Source organism: Marmota monax, unplaced genomic scaffold, assembly GCF_021218885.2.
Source record: "Marmota monax isolate L192 unplaced genomic scaffold, Marmota_monax_Labrador192_F-V1.1 WCK01_AAM20220418_F8-fsc00061, whole genome shotgun sequence".
Classification (NCBI taxonomy): domain Eukaryota; kingdom Metazoa; phylum Chordata; class Mammalia; order Rodentia; family Sciuridae; genus Marmota; species Marmota monax.
In genome coordinates this window covers 5,409,475-5,433,905 of record NW_026695230.1, presented here as the reverse complement: position 1 = coordinate 5,433,905, position 24,431 = coordinate 5,409,475, and the positions used below count along the sequence as shown (strand labels likewise).

The window sequence follows — 24,431 nt, the reverse complement described above, 5'->3', positions numbered from 1 at the left end:
GACCCACAGATCGTTCTCCCAGGGCACAAAGCAAGGCAGAGAGGGACAAAGGGTACATTTAGAGGGGGGAAAGTGGAGAAAATCCAGCTCATTCTAATTATACTTCTTCATGATATTAACGGGTACTTAAAATTAAATTATAATGTTATTTGTCCACTTCTGTTCATTCACACTATAATTCAGGCTCTTGAGGCCAGGGATATGATACTATTCTTGTCAAAAATAAATTAACAGGTGCCTGCCTAGTTACCATCCATCCATCCATCCATCATCTATCTATTCCTGCATTTATCGTTCACGACTGTTATTCATGGGAATGGTCAGGAGAAATCATCATTTCTTTATATGCCTCACACAAAGGTGGATGTTGAAGGATTTGTACTGCTTTCCTGTTTTTTTCCCCTTAATTTGAATAGAAAAATTTTTAGCAATGGTCCACAGTAGAAAAATTTCTCCCTATACCTATCAGTCTACCCAGGAGATACTCTAAGAAGAGTCCCAGGTTTGCTCAGCTGTAGTGAAGATACATCTGACTGGATCAGCTCCCAACCCACCTGGTTCTGCTTCCTGAGGTCCGACCATGTGAAATCAGGCCTCCATCAGAGTTTCTTGTGTATGTGGGGTCAGGCTGGTACCTCAAAGTTAGATTTTGTGAGATGCCCCAAGACTTTTTATTGTAGCATTCCAAAGTCCTGAAAAAGTAAAAAGGTCAAAGAATATGAATCCCTGCTTGAATCTGAGAGACTGTAATGTTTGGGGCAGGTGTGTGTGCCTGTGTAGACTGTGGCTGTCAAAGGACTTTGTGCAGAGAGAGCAAAACATTTCCTTTGTTCCTTATCACAGCTGCTGGACCCTGACATATTCCACATGCATTGTTTGGAAATATTCAATCTCAGGGCCTTCAGAAGATATTCATTTGCTTTGGGAAGCTTTAAACTGTTATATGAGAATGTCATACATGCTCCCTGCACGACAGATAGCTTTTGGATGTTCATGTATTTATATAACAAGTAGCAAATGGAGATTGGAGTAGAAGACTTTATATATCCTTTCCAACCCCCCAGAGTCCTGGTTACCAATGTGTGTTTATAGAAGCAACTGATTTTTCATTAGTCATCATGAGGACCTAACATTGGCTCTTCATCTAAGTGACTAATAAAATTGTTTTCCACCAAATTACCACCCCTCATGAACGTCGGCAAGTATTTTGGAGGCAACTAGCCTGGGATAAAATTGAATGTTAAGAGTAGCACCTCTGATCTTAACCCCTGGAATAGGTGGGACCAAGGGCTATGGCTCTGATGTGCTGTTTGTGGCACCTTTTAGGGAGTAAATTCAGGGTTCATGCTCTGCTCTGTTACTATCAGATTGCTCTGTAGCTCCTCTTATAGAAATTGTGAGGCTGACACTGGGTTCTTGGTGCTTTAACTGGTCAAGCCAAGTGGCTTCTATGGAGTTTTTGATATTTTGTTTGAAAATATTTTCAATTAAAGTATTTTTTTAGATTATTCTGTGAAAATAAGAGCATCAATTCTATTCAATAACACTAGTAATGTTCCACTTGTAAAAAGCATTTTACCTTATAAAGTGCTTTTAGAGTGTGTTATCTGAATGTTCATAGAAAATCTGTATAATCGTTATTGCTATTAAAAGTTAACTCAGTGGTAGAGAATTTGCCTGGCATACATGAGGCCCTGAGTTCAATCTCAGCACTGAAAAAAAAAAAAGTTTATGGATGAGTCAATCACAGTGGTCCCTGTCTAATCCCAGCAACTCTAGAGGCTAAGGCAGGAGGATTGCAAGTTCGAGGGCAGCCTCAGTAACTTATCAAGACCCTGTCTCAAAATGAAAAACAAAAAAGGACTTGGAATGTAGCTCAGTGGTTGAGCATATGGATTCAATCCCCATTACTGAAAAAAAAAAAAAAAAAAAAGAAAGTTTATGGGTGAAAAGCCTGAGAAACCAAAGAAAATCTATAACTTTCCTTAAGTCATAAAGCATAAATAGTAAAGGTAAGACACAAATGATCTTTTTGTATCTCTTACTGTTTATGTAATCCACTGATCAAATATTTGACTTTTTTGGGGGGGGGCGGGACTAGTGATTGAACTCAGGGGCACTTGACCACTGAGCTACATCCCCAGCCTTTTTTTTTTTTTTTGTATTTTATTAAGAGGCAGGGTCTTACTGAGTTGCTTAGAACCTCGATTTTGCTGAGGCTGGCTTTGAACTTTTGATCCTCCCATCTCAGCCTCCCAAGCTGCTGGGATTACAGGTGTGTACCACCACACGTGACTGAATATTTGATTTTTTAAGGTCAGAAGTACCTGAAGATGAGGCAACATGGTATGGCAAATGTTCACACTTGGGTTTTCATTTAGGCTTACCATTTACTGACTGGCACTAGGCAAGTCATTTATTTATTTTTATTTTTATTTTTTTTTTATTTTTAAATATAGGTTCTTTTCTTTTTCTGTATTCAGAACATTTTTTTGGTTGTCCTTTGTTTTATTATTAGTTGTTCAAAACATTACAAAGCTCTTGACATATCATATTTCATACATTTAATTCAAGCAGATTATGAACTCCCATTTTTACCCTGTATACATATTGCAGATTCACATCGGTTACACATCCACTTTTTTTTTTTAAATATTTATTTTTTAGTTGGACACAATATCTTTATTTATTTATTTTTATGTGGTGCTGAGGATTGAACCCAGGGCCTTGCACGTGCTAGGCAAGCACTCTACCACTTAGCCACAACCCCAGTACACATCCACTTTTTTACATACTGCCATACTAGTGTCTGTTGTATTCTGCTGCCCTTCCTATCCTCTACTATCCCCCTCCCCTCCCCTCCCCTCCCATCTTCTCTCTCTACCCCATCTACTGTAATTCATTTCTCTCTCTTGTTTTTTACCCCTTTCCCCTCACTTCCTCTTATATGTAATTTTGTATAACAATGAGGGTCTCCTTCCATTTCCATGCAATTTCCCTTCTCTCTCTCTTTCCCTCCCCCCTCTCGTCCCTGTTTAATGGTGATCTTCTTCTCATGCTCTTCCTCCCTATTCTGTTCTTAGTTGCTCTTCTTATAACAAAGATGACATTTGGCATTTGTTTTTTAGGGATTGGCTAACTTCACTTAGCATAATCTGCTCTAGTTAGGCAAGTCATTTAAGTTCTGCATGCCTGTCGTTTGAGGACAGCAGTATCTGTCTTTTAGAGTTATTGCAAGAATTTTAAAGTATGTAAACTTCTGTCATGTGGTAAATACTCTCTAAAGGCGATTCTTGTGGCTTTTGAGGCAGTCTGTCTCTCCAGGTTTGATGTTTTCTGTACTTGTTCAGTGGTCCTCTCTCATGTGATGGAACACCCTGCAGAGAATGGACATTTGTGTATTCAGCTCAGACTGCTAGAAAATTTTTCCTACCCTGAGTCAAAATGACCACCTTACAGCTTCCACCTGTTGATATTTACTTCACTCTTTTGAGTGACATCAGCAAATTTCATCCTACTTCTATAAGACAGTCTTCAAATATTTGAAGACCTTATCAAATTTCCCTTAATCTAAAGATTGACATCTCTGTTCCTTCAACCATTCATCAATGGATTTGGCTCATGAGGCCCTCACAGTCTTGCTTGTTTCCTTCTGAAGTATGTCACTGAAATTTCTAGTGTGATTATCTCTGGGCAAGTTGACTCAGACTAGAATGAGATAATTACCTCCTTCTTGTGGTATAACATCCTTATCTTTGTTCACTGTTGACCAAAAGGTCTAATATTTTTTCCCAGTATGTATTTCTGTTTGACCCCTTAGATCTGAGTCTATAAGGAGCATATTTACCCCAAGCATTGAAACTTTCATTTTTCCACATTCAATTTTATCTTATCTGAGTTGGTACTCTTCCCCACCTATTAATATCTCTTTTAATCCTGATGGTGTTATGCTAACTCTTTTATGAGTGAAGCCATCATGTCAGCTTCATATTTTCCTGCAGATTCAAGAAGCTCAAATCTGTTATTCTGCCAAATTACAGATGTAAACCCTCAATGGAACAAATTTCTATAAGCTTATTTGACCCTGATCTGCAAAACAGAATCCACATCTGGATTATGCATTTCAGGAAGAAAGTAATGGTTGGTAATAACTAGTGGAAGGGAGGTATTAGAGACAAAAATACAGTTAAGGACGGAAATCATCTTCGAGTTGGAGGTCCAGATAAGGAGAGAAAAAGGATATAGTTAAAATTTAGTTGATAAGCAGGAAAAAGCATGAGTTTGACAAGTGTTTTCTAAGTGAATGAAACAGGCCTCAAGTAGACTGATGTCTGAGAAGATCTTTCTCCTGTTTGGAGTTTGTTCACATCCTGCTCTGGCAAAGTCTTTTCTGCAGTATTTGCTAATCTCATTTGCATACTGCGGCCTTCCTATTTAACACACCAAAGACATCTTCCTTACAGGTTTCATCTTTGTCTTTGCTTTTTTGTTTGCATTTGTATTTGCTCTGCAATCAGCTGCAATGAACAGTTTGGAAGCCTACTGAGCTTTGCCACAGGTCCTCCCTCCTGTTTTCTGAATGGATTTAGCTGGGAATTCAGTTCTTACCTGTTGGGGGCATACTGTATTCATCCGCACAGTCCCTGTCTCCAGTGCAGTCTGTTTTCTCCTGTATAATGCTAGAGGTTAGTTTTTAATTTTGTCATTTGTTGAGTGTCATCTGGGTTTGTTAAACAGATGGTAGGAGGGGACTGCAGGGCTCCTCTTGGGGGCATTTCTTTCATGTCCTTCTGGAACAAGCCCTGTGTGCTATGCATTCCATGTTAGCAAATAATTTACAACAGCCAGGAAAACCTGACTTAGAAATTCAACAAGTAACTAATCAGTATACAGTTGGAAGAGCACCCTGTCACAGCAGGCTAGCTTTGAGGAACCCCTGTGTAGAGTTGCAATGACTTATGGTTTGAATGTTCACCATTTGCGGGTGTCAAGAATAATGCCTGTGACACCAGAGAGATTTCTTTTGCTTTTCTGGTGGGGCTCAAGAACTTTGTTGTTCTCACATCTGCCCTGTGAGCCCAACAGGGAAAGGACTGCCTTATCCTTCTTTTAGCATAAGGCCAGAAGAGGGGCTTAGACTTGCACTCAAAGTCACCCATCGCCATGTTAGGAATCAGATGGGAATTCTCTTGTGCTCTGCATAGGAAAATCTCTCCAGGGAGCACCTTGATATTCACTCATGCTGATAAAAGGTGGTGAAGACGAGGCTTTGCATAGCAAAGGAAGGCCACCGAAACTTTCCTCTCTGGGAGGCACGTGAGAGCTTTACTTCAATTTCAGGCAAAACCTAAGATAAACCTCTTCATTTAGTGTCTCATTTGGGCGTCATATTGTCTTATTGAACAGGGGCATAATACATGTCGATTCACATGATTTACATTGGAAATTCATTCTTCTATATAATTGGGAAAGGTACTATGGAGTCCCTTCAGAGGCCTTTCTTTGTCCAAATAAATTAAAATCCAATATTCCTTCATAAGTAGTGTTGTTGAACCATCACATAGCTTTGTGTAGAGCTCCGAGGGCTTTATCTTTTAATGGAAAAATCAAGTTCTTCATAGAATATTGACTGTCCTTCTAAATAGACGTGACACCTGCCAGCAAGGATATTCTTAACCAAAGTCATAAATAGGAGAGGGTATGCCTTGTGAAGAGAATTCCTTATGTGAGTCTTGGATTCAGTTACTTTCACAAGGAGTGTATCAGTTACTCTGCAGCATTCATTCATCCTAAGCAAGTTTTGTATTTGACTGGATATTTAATTTTGCATGGTATTGTATTAGAAATGAGATGCCTACACTTTGCTGATAGATACTAATAGCATGCAAATTTCCCACAGTTCTACCAATACAGCTTAATAGGCAGTACCTTGTTTAATGGCTCAAGTGAGCGCAAAGCCTCAGAAACGTGACTAAGTGGGAATTAGGTTTTCTTCAGCCAAAAGAAAGGGAGATTTTAGATGGTTGTAGAGTAAATGCATTAGTTGTGTCAGACAGCCTCTGGGAACATGATAAATTTGGGCGGATTATAATGTAATCAACTTAAGCTGTAAATCATTCGCTTATCAAAAGGATTGCACTTGATCTAATTAATTTTCAAGTTGCTGCCTATTTTTCCTTCTCTTTCTGAAATACATCTACCTAGCTTTCCTGTTTTGTGAGTTGTCTGCCTGATAGATTTACACTCACTATCCCTATCTCTTTTCTGTGTGAAAAACAGTAAGACGGGTTCATCTTGCTCTTTCTTTCCAGCTTCTTGTGTAAACCTCACGAGATGGGGATGGTGGAGGAATACACAAGAAAAGGGTTATCACCTTTCATTCATTTTTATTTCCTTCAGGACTATCTGAATAATGTAAAGTGTTGAGTTTCACTACCTCTCTTCTCATTCAGGATTATTTAGTTTTGTGAGCTGCTCATCATAAAGTTCTGCCCTAGTAAGGCTTTTGTAACTAAATGACTATAGTCCTCCTATTTGGAAGGTAGTGTCAGAGAATATTTGTTCATTCATTTGTTCAATACATGGAGCAGTCACCTACGTTGGCTGGGCCCTTTTCCAGACACTTGAAATGATGGATTGAAGAAAACAGTGTTCTTGCTTTCAAGGTGCTTCTACTCTGGTATGAGGAGACTGTCAATCAGCAAAGAGCTAATTTAGAGGAGTTGTCTGTGTTGATCCTTGCTCACCCTACATGGAGTAGCTCTAACTACCTGCTCACTGAATCTTGATAAAGAAGCTACAGATTCCTGGGGTCACCAGAGCAACCAGATGGTTAGGAGCTACTTTACATAGGACAATCAGGTAGGTAGAGAAGACCACTGAACAGGTGCAGGGATGCTGTGGCCAGGGTTCCTTTTCTTCCAGATCAACACATAATAGCTGGAAGTACCAGTCAGGAAGTATAGGCACAGCTTGCAGGTGAAAGTGCTAGGTCCTGGGATGCCAGGAAAAGCCAGTTCCTTCTTCCCTGGTAGCAAGGTCTGAAAAGGAAGACCCACCATGATACAAGTGCAGAGACCCCCAGGGTGTAGTAGGGCACAGTGCCATAAGCTGAGCGATGGGAGAATGTGTCATCCGAGTGGGGAGGGTCTCAGATCAGTAAAGAATAACATATAGGGAAGCCAGGATTATGAACAAAAATATATAAAAATGGATGTGTAGGCCAAACTGAAAGAAGAATGTGGGTGGGATAGAATGCCTTGCTCACTATGGACCTTTACTAACTAATCAACTGGCTAAATCCATGGACCTGGAGAGAGTGAACCAGCCTTGGTCACATGCTTTGTCTCATGAACTTCTTTCCCCTTTTCCTTCTTGATAAGTGAAGTTAGGAACTATAATTTATTTGAATGAGTTTTTACATTGCCCTTTTAGGAAAAAAAAATACAAGCAACAACAACAAAAAAACCGAGATGCCTGTATGTGGCATGAGAACATACCGGCATATCAGGATGTACCGATCATATCCTCTTCTACTCAGACCTGGCTTAAAAACTACCAAATTTTTAAGTACTTTCTGAGCAGCCATGGAAGATTATATCTATTCAGTTGTTTGTTCTGCAAGTATTTACTATTACTGCAACCAGGTATTATTTCCAATTCTTATTACTTTAACTCTTTGGGAAATAATAGATTGGATGCAGTTTCTGTGTCTGGGACTATTCTTCTTTCCTGGTCTGGAGAGGCGAAACAGGAAGGTGGCCTTTGCACAAATTGTGGGATCTGGGTTCAAGTCCTAGCTTTGTTGCTTACAGGTTACTTAACTGTGGACATGTGCTTTAACCTTGCTTAGTCAAGAAAACCCACCTGATAGTGGTGTTGTGAGGATAAAGTGAAATAGTGTACTGAAAGCCCCAGTACAAGACTTGGCACACACTAGGTTCATGTGCCATGCCAGCTCTACTTTATTCTTCACTCAAAACTTGCCTATGGCACCTCCTTTTTTGAAAAGTTTTCTCTGACTATGGCAGGCAGCCTTCTTTTTTTCCCTTTCTTATTTGATACCATGAAGCATTGCACATAATATATTGAAAATTAAGGTGCATACATTCATGATGTCTCTTGGTCTCAGGCATTGGCCCTGAAGGAAAGAACTTTGGCAATCTTATTTTTTGGTACCAGGAATTGAACTCAGGAGTGCCTAACCACTGAGCAACATCCCCAGCACTTTTTTATTTTTTATTTTGAGATAGGGTCTTGCTAAGTTGCTTGGGACCTTGCTAAATTGCTGAGACTGGCTTTGAACTCCTGATCCTCCTACCTCAGCCTCCTGAGCTGCTGGGATTATAGGCATGAGCCAGCACACCCTGCTAGGACTTGGCCATCTTAAATTTGCCTGTGTGAATCCCCATAGCCAGGATAGTGGCACGTATGTTATAGGAGTCAGAAGTTTATGGATTTTTTTCTATCAATATAATTCCATCTCATTCTACCATCTTTCCTATCCTCACACCCGCTTCCCACCCCTTCCTTCCCTTTGCCTCATCAAAATTCCTCCATTTTTTCAATGTACCCCCCATTATGGATCAGCATCCACTTATCAGAACATTCAGCCTTTGGTTGAATGTTGATAAAGAAACCACAGTTTCTTTATCCATTCATCTATTGAAGGGCATCTAGGTTGGTTCCTCAGTTTAACTATTATGAATTGTGCTGCTATAAACATTGACATGGCTGTGTAACTATAGTATGCTGATTTTAAATCCTTTGGGTGTAGACTGAGGAGTAGGATAGCTGGGTGAAATGGTGGTAAGTTTGCAGGTTTTAAGGAAACATCATCAGCCAGAATAGGTGTGTATCAGAAGGCTCCATTCCTTACCAGACTGAAGAGCAAGGAGTTTACTATAGTAGCTTTGATCTTTAATTTCAGCTGACTGGGTTGATACCAAATTTATGTGGCACATCACTGTGCCCTACATGCCTGTTTACAAGAGCCAGTCCACCCAGACTGTACCTCAGGGATCAGCAGACTATTTTTGGTCAAGATTCAGAATGCATTTGTCTAGCAGATGAACAGCATGACTTGCTCTTGTGTAGGCATACATGTAGGAATGTGATAGTCCTATTTATTAGTTTATGGCATCTTACCAGCACTGGTCTGAGCAGTACCCCTTCCTTGTTTCATGTCATTCACTTTTCCCTGCCTCACCATTCTCAGAAGCCATGTGATAGAAAAACACCATGTGTATCTTTGTTTTTAAAAAATGTTTGCAGTACCAGGGATTGAACTCAGGACTCATGCATGCTAGACAAGTACTCTATCTGTGAGTCACATCCCCAAGCCTGTCTGTATCTTTGGCTGATAGATAATAATACTGTTTTGCATGTGTGTCTTTTAGTTTACATGTTATAGACCTGTGGGGGGCTTTTTAAAACGTATTTTTAAAACTTCTTATTTTAAAATAATTTTAATTTCACAGAAAATTCACAAGAACAATACAAAGAGTAATCATGTATTCTTTATACAGATTTGTCTTTTTCTCCATAAAAAATAATGCATGTGCATTTATATGTATATGTATTTATGTAGATGCACATTGTTATTTTGAGCCCTTTGAGAATAAATTGCAAACATCAAGACCCTCTACCCCTACATACCATAATTTCTGTTTCCTAAGAAGACACTTAAATATACACTATATAAGAAGTCACTTAAATATACACTTCCTAGTTACTAAAATCAGGAAATTGAGTGTCAATACAATATTATTATATCTACAGATTTTATTTAAATTTCACTGTTTTTTTTCTAGTAATGTCCTTTATGGAACTCTTTCTCCTGCCTCAGGATCCAATCCAGGATTCCATCTTACACTTAGCTCTTATGCATCTTTGAACTCTTTTTTTTTTTAAGAGAGAGAGGAGAGAGAGAATTTTATTTTTAATATTTATTTTTTAGTTCTCGGTGGACATAACATCTTTGTTTGTATGTGGTGCTGAGGATTGAACCTGGGCCGCACGCATGCCAGGCGAGCGCGCTACCGCTTGAGCCATATCCCCAGCCCAATCTTTGAACTCTTTTAATTTGCAACCGTTCTTTCATCTTTCTTTTTCATGACATTGATATGTTTAAGAGGATAAGCAGTTACTTTCTGGAATGTCATTCAACATAGGTTTGCCAGATGTTTCCTCTCAATTACATTGCCTCCACTTAAAAAAAAAATACCATGTTTTTAAAACTCTTTTTCTGTTGCTGCAACTATATCTAGTTGGTTGATTATCCCAGCTCTGTGGAATCCTCTAGTGAGAGTTGCCTTTTGGAAAGAACTGGCAGAGCTAGAGGAAGGCTGCATCAAGCAGATTTTTAAATTTTTTTTTGGCATGAGAAGGAGGTCCTGGTGGGGGCTGTATGACAGAGGAAATTGGAACACCACCTTGACGCATGTGTCATGGGTTGTTCTGCTCTAGCTGCTGGTGGTGGGCCTCAGATGTTTGCTTCCCCAACCATTTCTAAGGCACAAGGAGCTATTATGCTTATAGAAGACAAGGCAGGATACGAAGTTGATCTTTTAGATTGTTCCGTCCTTCATTCACTCATGCACTTAATAAACATTGATTAAGGGCCTACTCTGCTCGTTGGAGCTCATCTTCTAGCATATTGAACACCAGAAAGAAAGATTTCAAACTGAAAGTTCCTCTCTGAGAGGCAAATGTTTGAAAATGAAGGTTAAGGTAAATAGTTTGACATTTTCAATTTATTAGTAAAACAACCTTATAGAAAATTGTTTCTGCATCTTCTCCTAAATACAGTGATTTCTATTTCTCTCTGGCCTTTCTCATATTTACCAACATGGAACATAAATTTTGCATCATTATCTCCATAGTACATAAATAATTTTGCATTCCATGTTCTCCAGTGAAAATTATTTTGAATATAGTTTACCATTTTTCAGAACCTGCATATTTATCACTCTTAATGATTGCAGTAAATTCTTTCAAGCTGTTCTACTATGACTTATGCATTTCTTTTTTGTGGTAAATTTGACTTGTTTCTAATTTTTTTTAACTAGTATTGTGTGTATGTGGGGGGGTCCCTTTCAGGAGGAAGAATATAGAAGGCCTTTTGTTAAAGCAGTTTTGATAAATTGTTTCATTCTAACAAAGAAAGGTTGGATTGCTGTGAAGAAAACACAGACTGTCTTTTTAAGGGAAACATTTTCCTTTAATTATATTTTGAGTTTCATTTTATAATGGAAAGATAATTAGTAGAGAAAGATCTGATGCATTTCATATTCCTGACAATACTTTCCAGATATTGTTGGTTTCCAGGGGATAGTAGAGTAATGGGCTATGAAGCTAAGATATAAGGCTGCCGAGTGTCAGGCAGCTCCCAACTGCTCCAGTCTTGCGATCATTCATTTTGCTTCACACAACTGCAGGATCTTGTGTTCCACCACACTTTCCTTCTGAGAGTCACTGGAGGAATACATCACCCTCTGGCAGGAGGCCATCAGCTCTCTCACAGCAGGAAACATGGGTTAATCACCCTGACCTCTGGACACACCTGAGGAATGAACTCTCTGCAGCTGCTCTGTGAAGAGACTGAGGAAAGCAGGAACAGGCAGGAACTGAGATTGCACATGAAACTGAGATTGACAGTTCATCTTCCCTGGGAATCCTCTGAGCTTGAGGTGTGGAGAGGTATTTGCCAGAAATGAGCTGGAGACTTGTCATCAGCTGGTGATTGCAGTAACCATTTCTAAAGAGAGAACAAATATAAGAATTTGTGACTGATTAACTGGGCTTGGGTGAGGCTGAAAAACAGACAATCAGTGGTTTGGCAGGCTCTGAAGGAATCTTCAAAGATCCTGGAGTTGTGGACTCTTCTGCATTAGTTATATGCCCATTATGTATCAGATGAAGATTTTCTTCACTTATAGAATGTGAAGAAAAACCTCCCTTTTGTTGAATGGAGATTGGAACTTGTGGGTTTTTTTTTTTTTTTTTGGTGAGGGCGTGGTTACCAGGGATGGAACTCACGAGCACTTGACCACTGAGCCACATCTCCAACCCTATTTTGTATTTGATTTAGAGACAGGGTCTCACTGAGTTGCTTAGCACCTCACTTTTGCGAGGCTGGCTTTGAACTCTCAATCCTCCTAACTCAGCCTCCTGAGCTGCTGGGATAACAGGTGTGCACCACCTTGCCTGGTGGACCTTATGGTTTTATAATTTTACTGCTCTATTTTCTTGCTGCTTAGTGTGGAATGTGGAACCTAAAAAGTTGTCTTTTTTTGGTGTGTGCATGGTACAGGGATCAAACCAGGGACAGTTTACCATTGAGCTATATTCTCTGCCCTTTTTATTTTTTGGTTTTTATTTTGAGACAGGGTCTTGCTAAGCTGCTGGTCCTGAACTTGCAATGCTCCTGCTTCAGCCTCCTGAGTTTCTGGAATTGCATGCATGTGCCACTATGCCCAGCCAATAAAGATTTTTGATTGGATAATGACTTCAGTTACTGGATTTTGTAGACTAAGCATGTGATCATCTGGGAAGCTGAAGCCCACTGGGTTAAGGGCTTCTCTCAGGTTACTATAAAAATGAGTAACAGCTAACTAAACCAAGCCCAGCAACAGTAGGGTACAATGGAAAGTCCATGGGCTTTGGAGCCAGGGAGATGAGGATTATTTTCCTGATTTTACTATTACCTTCTGTCTTCACTTGGTTGATCTGTTTGCATTCTGAGAACCTAAGTGTTTTCACCTTATCATTTGAATAAAATTGCTTTTCTTGGGGTTTGTATCAACTTCATTGCTCACAGTAGACAAAAATGTTGCCTTCTTCTTTCTCTGCCAAAAGGGAGATGATCAAAAGGCAGGAGGTAGGGTGGACAAGATAATATGTCCAGATCTCTGCATTCACATTCCTTGAAATTCACATTTCAAGCATACCATATCGTGTCTCCATCTGTCCATGCCAGCAGCTAATGCGGCAGGACTTCAAACAGCATGTGCACCTTTTGGTTTTGCTTTCAGCCTCTCTATTGTAACTGTGTTCTTTGCCTCTGCAGGATTTATGAACGTGTGATAGACACTCCAGAGACCAACCTTCCCCCAGGAAGCAATTTATGGCTTGGTCAGCGAAACCAAAAGCATGGCTTATTCAAAGTAAGCACTAACTTTCTATTTTATTTACACACACACACACACACACAAAGACACACACACACACACAACACATATGATGCTTAATTCTCAATGTTGCTGGAGATGTGTATTGATTACATTACTGGGAAGGACATGGCATAATTATTGATGATAATTGAACACTTACTGTATGCCACATGCTTTTCTATTGTGTGACATGAATTAACTCATCTCATTGTCACAATGACTTTATAAAGTAGATAGCTTGCAACCAGGCAGAGAGCTAAGTGACATGTCCAAGGGTCACACAGCTTACTGCACTAGGCATGTTCAGGCATGGGTGATCCAGAATGTAGCTGATCCTTAGAATGTGTCTTAACTGCCTGATTTGGGGGACTTAAAGTAATATGATAATCTTTGAATTGGTTGTAGAACCAATAAGATAATGTTAATTCAGTTAGGGATAGAAATCTCTCTCTATCTATATATTTAAAATAGGACCCAATCTCAGCTTCTTTGAGCTTTGTTTTTCTTGCCTGTCGAGAGGGTTTTACAATAATGCATTATTGTACTTCAAGAAGACACAAGGATATGGCGATAAAATGAATTGAAAACACTGTGAAATTGTAAGATAGTCTTGTTCTTTAAAAGAATGACAGACTTTTGCCTCTGGCAATATGGTAGACCAGATATAATCTAAAAATCCTCTTGATTCAAAATTCTTGTAAGTCTGGATAAAATACAACAGAAATCTTTTAAAACTCATTATTGCACTTGTAAGAAGGAAAATCTTTTAGGGACCAAATATATTGAAGAGAAAGAAAACCAGAAGGGTGTCCACCAATACTAGAAACTTAGAGGATGAGATGTTTCCTTTTCCTTTTTTAAAAATTTAGGCTATAATTTACATACAGTAAAATTTGCGCCTTTAAATACCTAGTCTTATGAGCCTTGGAAAACCTGTATTCTCATAATCACTATTAGAATCAAGATGAAGAAGCATCCCATCACCTCCCAAAATTTCCATATGCCCTTTGTATTCAAATTTAAGCCTGTAGCAACCACTGATTTGTTTTATGATCCTGAAGTTTGCCTTTTCTAGAATGTTACATAAATGAAATCATTTATATATGTAATTATGTAAGTATGTATGTTGGGTCTTGTGTGTATAGGTGGTTTGTTCTTTTCTATTGCTGAGCAGTGTTTCAATTCTATTGTAAACACAGTTTATTCATTCCTCAGTTGGTGGATTTGGGCTGTTTTTAATTTGGAGCAATAATAAATAACACTGCTATAACCATTTGCATACAAGTTTTTGTGTGAGCAAAAGTTTTAAGGTAAATATGTAGGTCTGGGATGGCTGAGTCATATATTAAGTACATGTTTAACTTCATAAGAAAGTGACATACTATTTTTACAAAGTACCTAAATCATTTTGCATTTCCATTAGCAATGTAGGAAAATTTCAGAGCCTTAAATTTCAACAACCTGTGTGGACCTTTCTCATGAAAGGTCTTAGAGTCCATGCATGTTTGGGATGTGTATGGAAACTTCTGGTCTAAATCTAGAACCTTGAAAACTATACCTCCATTGATAGGGTAGGCAGAGAAAGCTTACTATATAGCAAAGGGAAGTCATTCAATAACTAGCCTGACTCCATCTCAACTCCAGATAAGAAAGAATAACACTTCTTTGAAAACTGAACCTTGGCCCTATCTTTACGTAGGCTTGACCCCTAGATTAACCTGATCTATGAAGCTTAATCAGCTGTCTTAGAGTGGTCTTGGATTGTTGGTACCTGGAAATTCCTGATTAGAAAAGGCTTTGGAAAATGTCACTTTCAATGCGATCTCATAAGGTGCCCACAGATTAGGTCCATAAAGATGAGTTTGTAAGCCATTATGAGTGACAGTGATTGCTCAATTAGCCCTTCAAGGGCTGCAGAAATTGGGATTAGTAGGCAAAGAATTTTTTAAATGCATATGTTTAAAATGTTTAAAGAAACAAAACAGTAAATTGAAGAACATATGATGACTAGAGATGATAAATATGACCAAGAATAGTTGAACTGAAAAGCACTTTTAGAAAAGAACACTATAGTCATCAAAGCAAAACAAACAAACACAAACCAAACCCCCCCAAAACAAAACAAAACAAATGAACAAACAAACAAAACCCCCCAAAATATCTCAGTGAAACTGCTAAATTACAGATTAGACTTAAGTAGGGAGGGCATTCATGAAATGAAAAGTATTATAAAGGTTATTACCCCAATAGTGGTGCAGTGTAAAAGACAAGAGAATAGGAAAGAGGTTAAATGTAGAAAAATCGTTTATAAAAATTTTACACATCTGTTTAATGTGTATATATGTATGTATGTGTGTATTATATATTTCATGTATAATAAATATGTATTCATATTACATATATATTAAAATTCCAGATGATGATAAAGAAAAACAGGTTATATTATGAGTATAATTGTTAATAAATCAATTCTCATTATAGGAAATAAAATGAAATCAAGTTGTATGTTATCTGTTGCTGCTTATCAAGTGGCTTAGAAAACAGATGCTTAAAGAACTACCACTTTGCTTAGCTTCTAATTCTGTGCTTTGGTTAGATGATTTTTCTGGTCTGGTTTGTCTAAGCAGATACTTGCTGGATGCTCTCAAGGGTCTGTGGTCAGCTGGCACATCAGTGGGTGGCAGGATGATCTAGGGACTCTTTGCATCTCTGGCAGTAGGCTGGCTGTTGTCTGGTGCTCCTCAGTTCTCCCTACATGGCCTCTCATTCTCCAGTGGCCTAACTCAGGATTACTCACATGGCAGCCTTGAGATTGAAAGAATAAGAAGAAAGCAAGCCCTAATGTGCTGGTACTTTTCAAGGCTGTTTATTTGATTGCATATACTAACATTTTATTGTTCAAATAAAGTCATATATTTCAAATACAGAGTCAAAGGGTAAAGAAATAGACAATCTGTCTTGAAGTGGTGGTAAGCAAAATCATACTACTAAATTTGGATGCAAGGAGTAGAAGAATTTTGGCGGGTGCGGTACTGGGGATTGAACTCAGGTGCACTCCACCACTGATCCACATCCGCAGATCTATTTTGTATTTTGTTTAGAAACAGGGTCTCTCTTGAGTTGCTTATTGCCTCAATTTTGCTGAGGCTGGCTTTGAACTCATGATCCTCCTGCCTCAGCCTCACAAGCCGCTGGGATTATAGGCGTGTGCCACCACACCTGGCAGAATTTTTGACTATTTTAATAACTGATTATACAAATAAAGATACATACACCTAGAAATAGTGGTAAAATTGCAATATCCCAAAGTCACAGAGAAGATCTTAGTAGAAGTAGCCATTGAGAAAAAGCAATTTTTCTACAAAAGAATAACATAAATTGAACAGCTGGCTTTTAAATAACAAAAGCAGAAGCCTGAGGACAATGGAAAAATATTTTCAATTTTTTGAAAGAAAAATGACTCTCAAATGTAAGGGCATATACACAGCTTGATTATTATTTGAGAATGACTGTGAAATAAGGACATTTGTAGACAGACAAAATTCTCAGTTTAGAACCAATAGATCTTCATTTGAAAAACTTCCTAGAGGAAAACATAAGGTACAAGAAAAATTGAACAAATAAAAATTGAGAGCAGGCATGAGCCTGAATAATCATTGTTTGAAGAAATAATAATACTCTCACTTAACTTAAGAAAAAAATCAGAAATATTGGTAGCAATAAGATTATAGTAGGGGACAATTTAATTTAGAGTGTTCTAAGACCTTTAATTTGTTAGGAAAAGAATAGAGGAATGGATTAATATTAGACTTTATGTTTGCATTTAAAAAACTATACCAAGAACAAAATAATAGAAATCATCTTTAACTCTAAAATTTAAGTGTTTGAGGAATGTGATTTTAAAAACACCTCCATCAAGCTGAGTGTGATGCATTCCTTTATTTAGTCTCAGGTATTTAGGATCCTGAGGCAGGGGGGATTGCTTGAGCTTGGGAGTTTAAAACCACCCTGGATGGTGGAGTAGCATAGTGAGACTCAAAACCTCTGCTGGGCACAGTGATACATGCCTGCAGTTCCAGTGCTTCAGTAGGCTGAGACAGGAGGATTGAGAGTTCAAATCTAGCCTCAGCTACTTAGTGAGAACCTAAACAACATATTGAGACTCTGTCTCTAAATAAAATATATATATAAAAAAAAGGAGTGGGTCAGTGGTTAAGAAACCCTGGGTTCTATCCCTGGTACTAAAAAAAAAAAAGAAGGAAAAGAAGAAAAAAAGAAAACCCCCCAAAAAACAAAGCAACAACAACAAAAATCTGTCAACTAAAAATAAGGGAAGAGGAGCAACATCAATGTTTAATGTAAGACAGCAGCTAAAATTTTAGTCCAAAATATTTATTTCATATTAAGTGGTTATCACTCAGGGTTAGAAATGAGAGTATGCCATTGGATTCAATGGACTCAAATTCTGCTGCATATTGTTAATACTCTAACAACAAAAAAATCATGATTCAAAAATGCTAAAAATGATAGTAAAACAACAACAACAACAACAATAAAACACAGACTGAAAGAAACTTGAAACGACTGGAGAAGCTCTGGTTATATCAACTTTAAGGCCAAAAAGTTCAACCACACAATGATAAACAATTCCAAAGGTGCTACATTCAATAACATAACCTCAAAATATTCATTGCAGCATTGCAAAACAGTGGAGAAGAATGGCCTTCTCACTGCAGCATGCCTGGTCACTTGAATACTCCTGTGGGAAAGAAACAATTTTGACCCTTATTTCATACTATGTTCAAAGTCAATTCTGTTTGCATTATAGACCTATATCAAAAAACTTTTATGAAAGTTAGCATAGAAAAATATCTTTATGACCTTCATGGAGGAAAATTTCTTTTTTAAAAAAGCTAACAAAAAATAAGAACTAAAGAGAAGGTTGATATATTGCAATATACTAAATCTGGTGATTTTTTTTTTAAATTAAAATACCTAAGAGTAAGAAAGCATGCCATAGAGTACGAGAAGCTATTCAAATAGTTGTACTTTAAAAAAAGCCTTATCCACCTCATGTAAAAAACTACTTCATATCCATTTTCAAAAAATCCTATCGAATTGAAAACAGAGACAAAAAAATTAAAAGGTTCCTCACAAAAGGAATATCCAAGAGGTCAGTAAACATAGGAAAAGGTATCCATCTGCTTAGTAATCAGGGAAAATAAGCCAAATTAAGAAGCTATCAAATGCCCATCAGAATGGCCAACATTAAAAAGATTGACAGTGCCATGTATTTACAATCATATGGAGCAAAAGAAACCTTTATTCACTGCTGGTTGGAGTGCAAGTTGGTTAAAGCATTGTGGAAAACTGGTGGTATAATTAATGAAAATAAACATATCCTTTGACTAACCAACACTACTTCTAGGATTAAGTCTAATAGATGAACACTCAAAGTCATATATTAAAATGCTTTAAATATCAATATAATAAGGGAAAAAAAAATAACACAACCCATGTGTTCAACAAAAGAAGAAAGGATATGTAAATTGTGATGTCTTTAAATAGTAGGATTCTATACAGCAATTCAAATGAGCAAACTATGTAGTAGTGACAGTGATGAACCTCACAGCTGTGAGTCAAGAAAAAGACACAAAGGAATGTGCACTACTTCATTAATGTGAAATTCAAAACCAAGCAGCTGATTGGTAGTGTTAAAGTCTGGGTGGCAGTTGACTTTTGCCAATGAGAGAGAGGTCACGACTGAAAAAGGACATGAGGATTGCTCTAGGGATATGGTCCAGCTTTATTTATTAACTTGGGTAGCAATTGCACACTGTGCTCATTTTGGGTTAATTCACCGGTGTGTATTTTAATGATTTGTTTATTTTCTGTATATGTTATTCCTTATGTTTATTTAAGATGTATGCATAGCATGTAATTGCAAGGAAAAATGGATAAATCTACCATTTATAGACAAAACAAGCAAAAAATTTAGTAAGCATACTTAACAAATATGCTTACCAAGTAACAACATACTTAACAAATTTATTTAGTGAGTATACATAAACCCTTTAACCAACAATCAACAACACATGTAGCACATGGAATCACAAAATTGACTACATAAAAGGACATAAAAAGTAAGGGAACAATTGGGGAGTGAAGTTCACCAAATTATGCTACATGCATATTTGAATATATTATAATGCATTTACTTTTATAACTATAATACACCAATTAAAAATAAATAAATAAATAGAAGGAAGACCAAGAGCTAAAGGAAGGTGACGGGGTGGGGGTGGGAGGAGGGGGAAGGAAAGGAGTACTAGGGACTGAAATGGAGCAAACTATGTTATATGCATTTATGAATATGTCCAAATGAACCCCATTATTATGTAAAACTATAATGCACTAACAAAAAAAAAATATTGATTAAAAAGTAAGTTTTGCTGGATGTTGTGGCACACGCCTATAAACTAGGTACTTGGGGGTTGAGGCCAGAGAATTTTAAGTTTGAGGCTAGCCTCAGAAACTTAATGAGATCTTGTCTCAAAATAAAAAAATTAAAAGGGCTGGGGATGTTTCTCAGTGATTGAGAGCCGCTGCTATCAATTCCTAGAACACAAAAATGATTTTTAAAAAGTCTCAACAGGAAATTCTGAGAATGCAATTATATTAGAAGTGAGTAGTTTGGAAATGTGAAAATAGCCCTTAGAGTAACTAGTGAGTTTAAGGAAGAATGATAATGTATTTTAACTAAAGCAGAAAAGTAATAGACACTAAGTATAAAAGCTTGTGAAATGCAACTCAACAATTCTTAGATGGAAATATTTATCTTTAAATGCCTATATTAAAAAGGGTAGAGATTTAATGCTTAAGAATCCAAATTAAGAAGTTAGAAAAAGAATTACAGAATTAATCCAAAGATAGTGAAAGGAATGAAATAATAAGCATTTAAGAGCAGAAACTAATAAAATAATGGGTAGGATACAATAGGCAAGATTACAAAAAGCCAAAAATTGGCCTTTTAAAAAGACATATCTGGAAATTTGCACAAGTAAAAATAAGAGAAGGCATTAAGAACATTAGGAGTTAAAAAGGGCACATAACCACAAGGACTGAAAAAAGCAAAACAATACAGCCATTTATTAATGTTATGTCAATAAAGTGAAAATTGAACAGTTTTCTAAAAATATATGAATTACCAAATTGGTCTTAAGAAGAAATGAAAAACCCAAGTAGACTTAGAATCAGTAAAATAGTGGTGTTTTGTAATGTGTGCCCCTTATAACATGGACACTCAATTTCTCAGTATAAAAAGTGAAGAAACTCTGTCATATATCCAGGATAGATTTTGCCATTAAATAACTTCAGACTAGTGCCTTTGATCTGTGGTTCTCTAACTTTACAGTGCATCCAAGCCTCCTGAAAACTTGTTAAAACACAGGTAGCTATATATAACATACGTATACATATATTTATACACATACTGTTATGATGATGCATACGTATATATCATACATAGATGGGATATAATTTCTCATATGTATGTATGCATCATCACAAGAGAATTTGGTTATTTCAAATATGTGGCAGAAACCTAATTGTCCATCAATAGGAGAATACTTAAATGAATTAGAGTAGAATCACAAATAAATACAAAAAAATCAGTGATGAATAGCAAATGTAATGTTGAATGAAAAAGAAAGTAGCATAGGAAAATTATATTAAATCATTTATGTATTTTAAATGTGAAACAATCCAATTGATTGCTTGCTGCAGTCTGGCTGGGCACAATCAGGAGCCACTTGTCAAAAGAAACTAACTTTATTTTTAGAACCACACACGCCAAACAAAACAGCCTCTGAGAAAAACCCTCAGAGCCTCAACTGCCACCACCGGCTTTCCACAAGCCTCTCTCTCCCACACAAGCTTCTCTCCACCTCCCACAATCCTCCTGCTCTTGAGGCCGATTGGCTGGGTCACGTGGGAGGAGCCAAAAAAGTCCCCCAATGAGCAGCTCCGTGGTCTGAAAGGGCAGGGAAACAGCCCAATGAGCATCACCGCAGAGGAGCCAATCAGCTAGATGTTGCTGGGGCCGCTGTGAGCCAATCATCAGCTGGCAGCTGGAAGTTTGCTGGCAGCTGGAAGTTTGCTGGGGCCCCTTTGGCTGTGGCTCTCAACAATTGCTTATTGATTCATTCATATATATAAAAAGACAAGTGCATGGAAATGAAAAATGCTGAATTTAGAATGGAGGAGGGAGTGAGAATCTTATTAGTGATCCATACCCAGAAGGCTTCTACCATATCAATAATATTTTCTCTCCTAAGCTGGATGGTGCACTCATGGGCATTTACTGCATTTTATTGTGAACCTTTTTGTACACCAGAAATGTCCCAAAGGTGACAAATGTTCTGGGTGATAATCTATCTATATGTGAATATGTGCATATATGTACGTACATGTGCATGTATTTACATATGTATGTGTGTTTGTAACTTTTCTGTGTTTCCAAGAATCAACAGAAATTTGTCGGGGGGGGGGGGTCTCAGTCCCACACTTACTCACCCTGGATGCACTGTTGTTGCTTGTTCTGCAGCTGGGTTACTTCTTGGTAAAGCTATGCTTAGGGGCTCTGTATATATAACAAAGTGCGGCAACTGGTTCCCAGTCCTGGAAAGACATTGAAATCTTGTGAAAAGACTTTCTAATTCAAATTCCTGTGTATACCTAGACCCAGTCATTGAGAACATAAACTGTTGAGTTTAGAAATTTATGTATCTTTAAAAATTTTTTTAATTTGTTTTAATTAGTTGTACATGACAGTAGAATGCATTTATGCACTTTGATATATCATACATAGATGGGATATAATTTCTCATTTTTCTGAGTGTACATGTTGCAGAATCATATTGGTCATGCAGTCACATATATACATACAGCAATAATGTCTGTTTCATTTTACTATCTTTCCTATCCCCACATCCGCTCCCCTCCCCTCCCCTCCCATCACTTCCCTCTACCTAATCTAAGGTAACACTATTCTTCTCTAGTGCCCCCTACCTTATTGTGAATTAGTATCCACATATTAGAGAAAACATTCGGCCTTTGGTTTTGTGGGATTGGCTTATTTCGCTTAGCATGATATTCTCCAACTCCAACCATTTACTGACAAAGGCCATAATTTTACTGTTCTTTAAAGCTGAATAATATTCCATTGAGTATATATACCACATTTTCTTTATCCATTCATCTATTGAGGGACACCTAGGTTGGTTCCATAGTCTAGTTATTGTGAATTGAGGTGCTATAAATATTGATATGGCTGCATCACTGTAGTATACTGATTTCAAGTCCTTTAGGTATAAACCAAAGAGTGGGATAGCTGGGTAAAATGGCGGTTCCATTACCAATTTTCTGAGGAATCTCCATACTGCTTTTCATAGTGGTTTCACTAATTTGCAGTCCCACCAGCAATGTATGAGTGTACCTTTTTACCACATCCTTGCCAACATTTATTGTTACCTGTATTCTTGATGATTGCCATTCTGACAGGAGTGAGCTGAAATCTTAGAGTAGTTTTGATTTGTATTTCTCTAATTGCTACAGATCATATATTTGTTGATCAATTGTATTTCTTCTTCTGTGAAGTATCTGTTCAGTTCCTTAGCCCATTTAAAAAAAAAAAAACTTTCTTACTGATTTTCATTTGAGTTTGAAAAACTCAAATTTTAGTGCACTGATGGGGATGGGGATGAATTGATTAAGTTTTACCATGGTTGTTTTTAGAAAAAGATGTTGCCACAAAATGTAAGATGTTGCCACTAATTAACTTCTGACTAGTGCCTTTGATTTGTGGTTCTCTAACTTTACAGTGCATCCAAGTCTTTTAAAACATAGGTAGCTGTGTATCAGTAAAATGGTGCAGTAGGGAACTCTAAGTTTCTGTTCCTCCACAGAAACATCAAAAACTAAGCAGAAATTAACAGAACTAAATTTGTTGAATTTTTTTTTTTTGGCATGGAGATCAAGTTTTTATTCTATATAATATAAATAGGCAATACAAAAAAGCACATGTGTTTAATACTACAAGATTGTGGTTAATTTTGTGGAGTTACTATTCATTCATAATACAGCAACAACAATTAAAAGAGTAGTAACAGAATAATAATTAGATCATGCTAATGTTTCATTTTAACAGTAAGAAAATATACCATAAATTTAAAGGTTAGATTAGATATCCTTTCAAATAAAATTAATAACCACATATGAGGGGAAATGCCTGTAATCCCAGGACTGTGGGGGAATGAGGCAGGAGGATTACAGATCTGAGGCCAGTCTAATGAACTTAGAAAGACCCTGTGTCCCAGGGATGAATCCAACTTGATCATGGTGCACAATTTTTTTGATGTGCCTTTGTATCCGGTTCGCCAGAATTTTATTGAGGATTTTTGCATCTATGTTCATCAGAGATATTGGTCTGTAGTTTTCTTTCTTTGAGGTGTCTTTGTCTGGTTTCGGAATCAGGGTGATGTTGGCCTCATAGAATGAATTTGGCAGAGCTCCTTCTTTTTCTATTTCCTGAAATAACTTGAAAAGTATTGGTATTAATTCTTCCTTAAAGGTTTTGTAAAACTCCGCTGTATACCCATCCGGTCCTGGGCTTTTCTTGGTTGGAAGTCTTTTGATTGCTTCTTCTATTTCATCTATTGTTATTGGTCTGTTTAAGTTGTGAGTATCCTCCTGACTCAGTCTGGGCAAATCATATGACTTAAGGAATTTATCAATGTCTTCACTATCTTCTATTTTATTGGAATATAGGTTTTCAAAATAATTTCTAATTGTCTTTTGTATTTCTGTAGTGTCTGTTGTGATATTGCCTTTTTCATCCCGTATGTTAGTGATTTGAGTTCTCTCTCTTCTTCTCTTCGTTAGCATGGCTAAGGGTCTGTCGATCTTATTTATTTTTTCAAAGAACCCGCAAGGATGGTTCAATATACGGAAATCAATAAATGTTATTCACCACATCAATAGACTTAAAAATAAGAACCATATGATCATCTCAATAGACACAGAAAAAGCATTCGACAAAGTACAGCATCCCTTTATGTTCAAAACATTAGAAAAACTAGGGATAACAGGAACTTACCTCGACATTGTAAAAGCTATCTATGCTAAGCCTCAGGCTAGCATCATTCTCAATGGAGAAAAATTGAAGGCATTCCCCCTAAAATCTGGAACAAGACAGGGATG

The 24,431-nt window shown here is 37.3% G+C and overlaps 1 protein-coding gene across 2 annotated transcripts in view; it reads left to right on the top strand.

Annotated features, from left to right (window-relative positions):
* Nell1 (neural EGFL like 1) overlaps positions 1-24,431 on the top strand; it is an 840,108-nt gene that overhangs the window by 162,579 nt on the left and 653,098 nt on the right. For both annotated transcript variants that reach the window (XM_058576884.1, XM_046438336.2), the window contains exon 5: positions 13,070-13,166. In XM_058576884.1, coding sequence (XP_058432867.1) covers positions 13,070-13,166 — 97 coding nt within the window. The remainder of the gene's footprint in view (positions 1-13,069; positions 13,167-24,431) is intronic.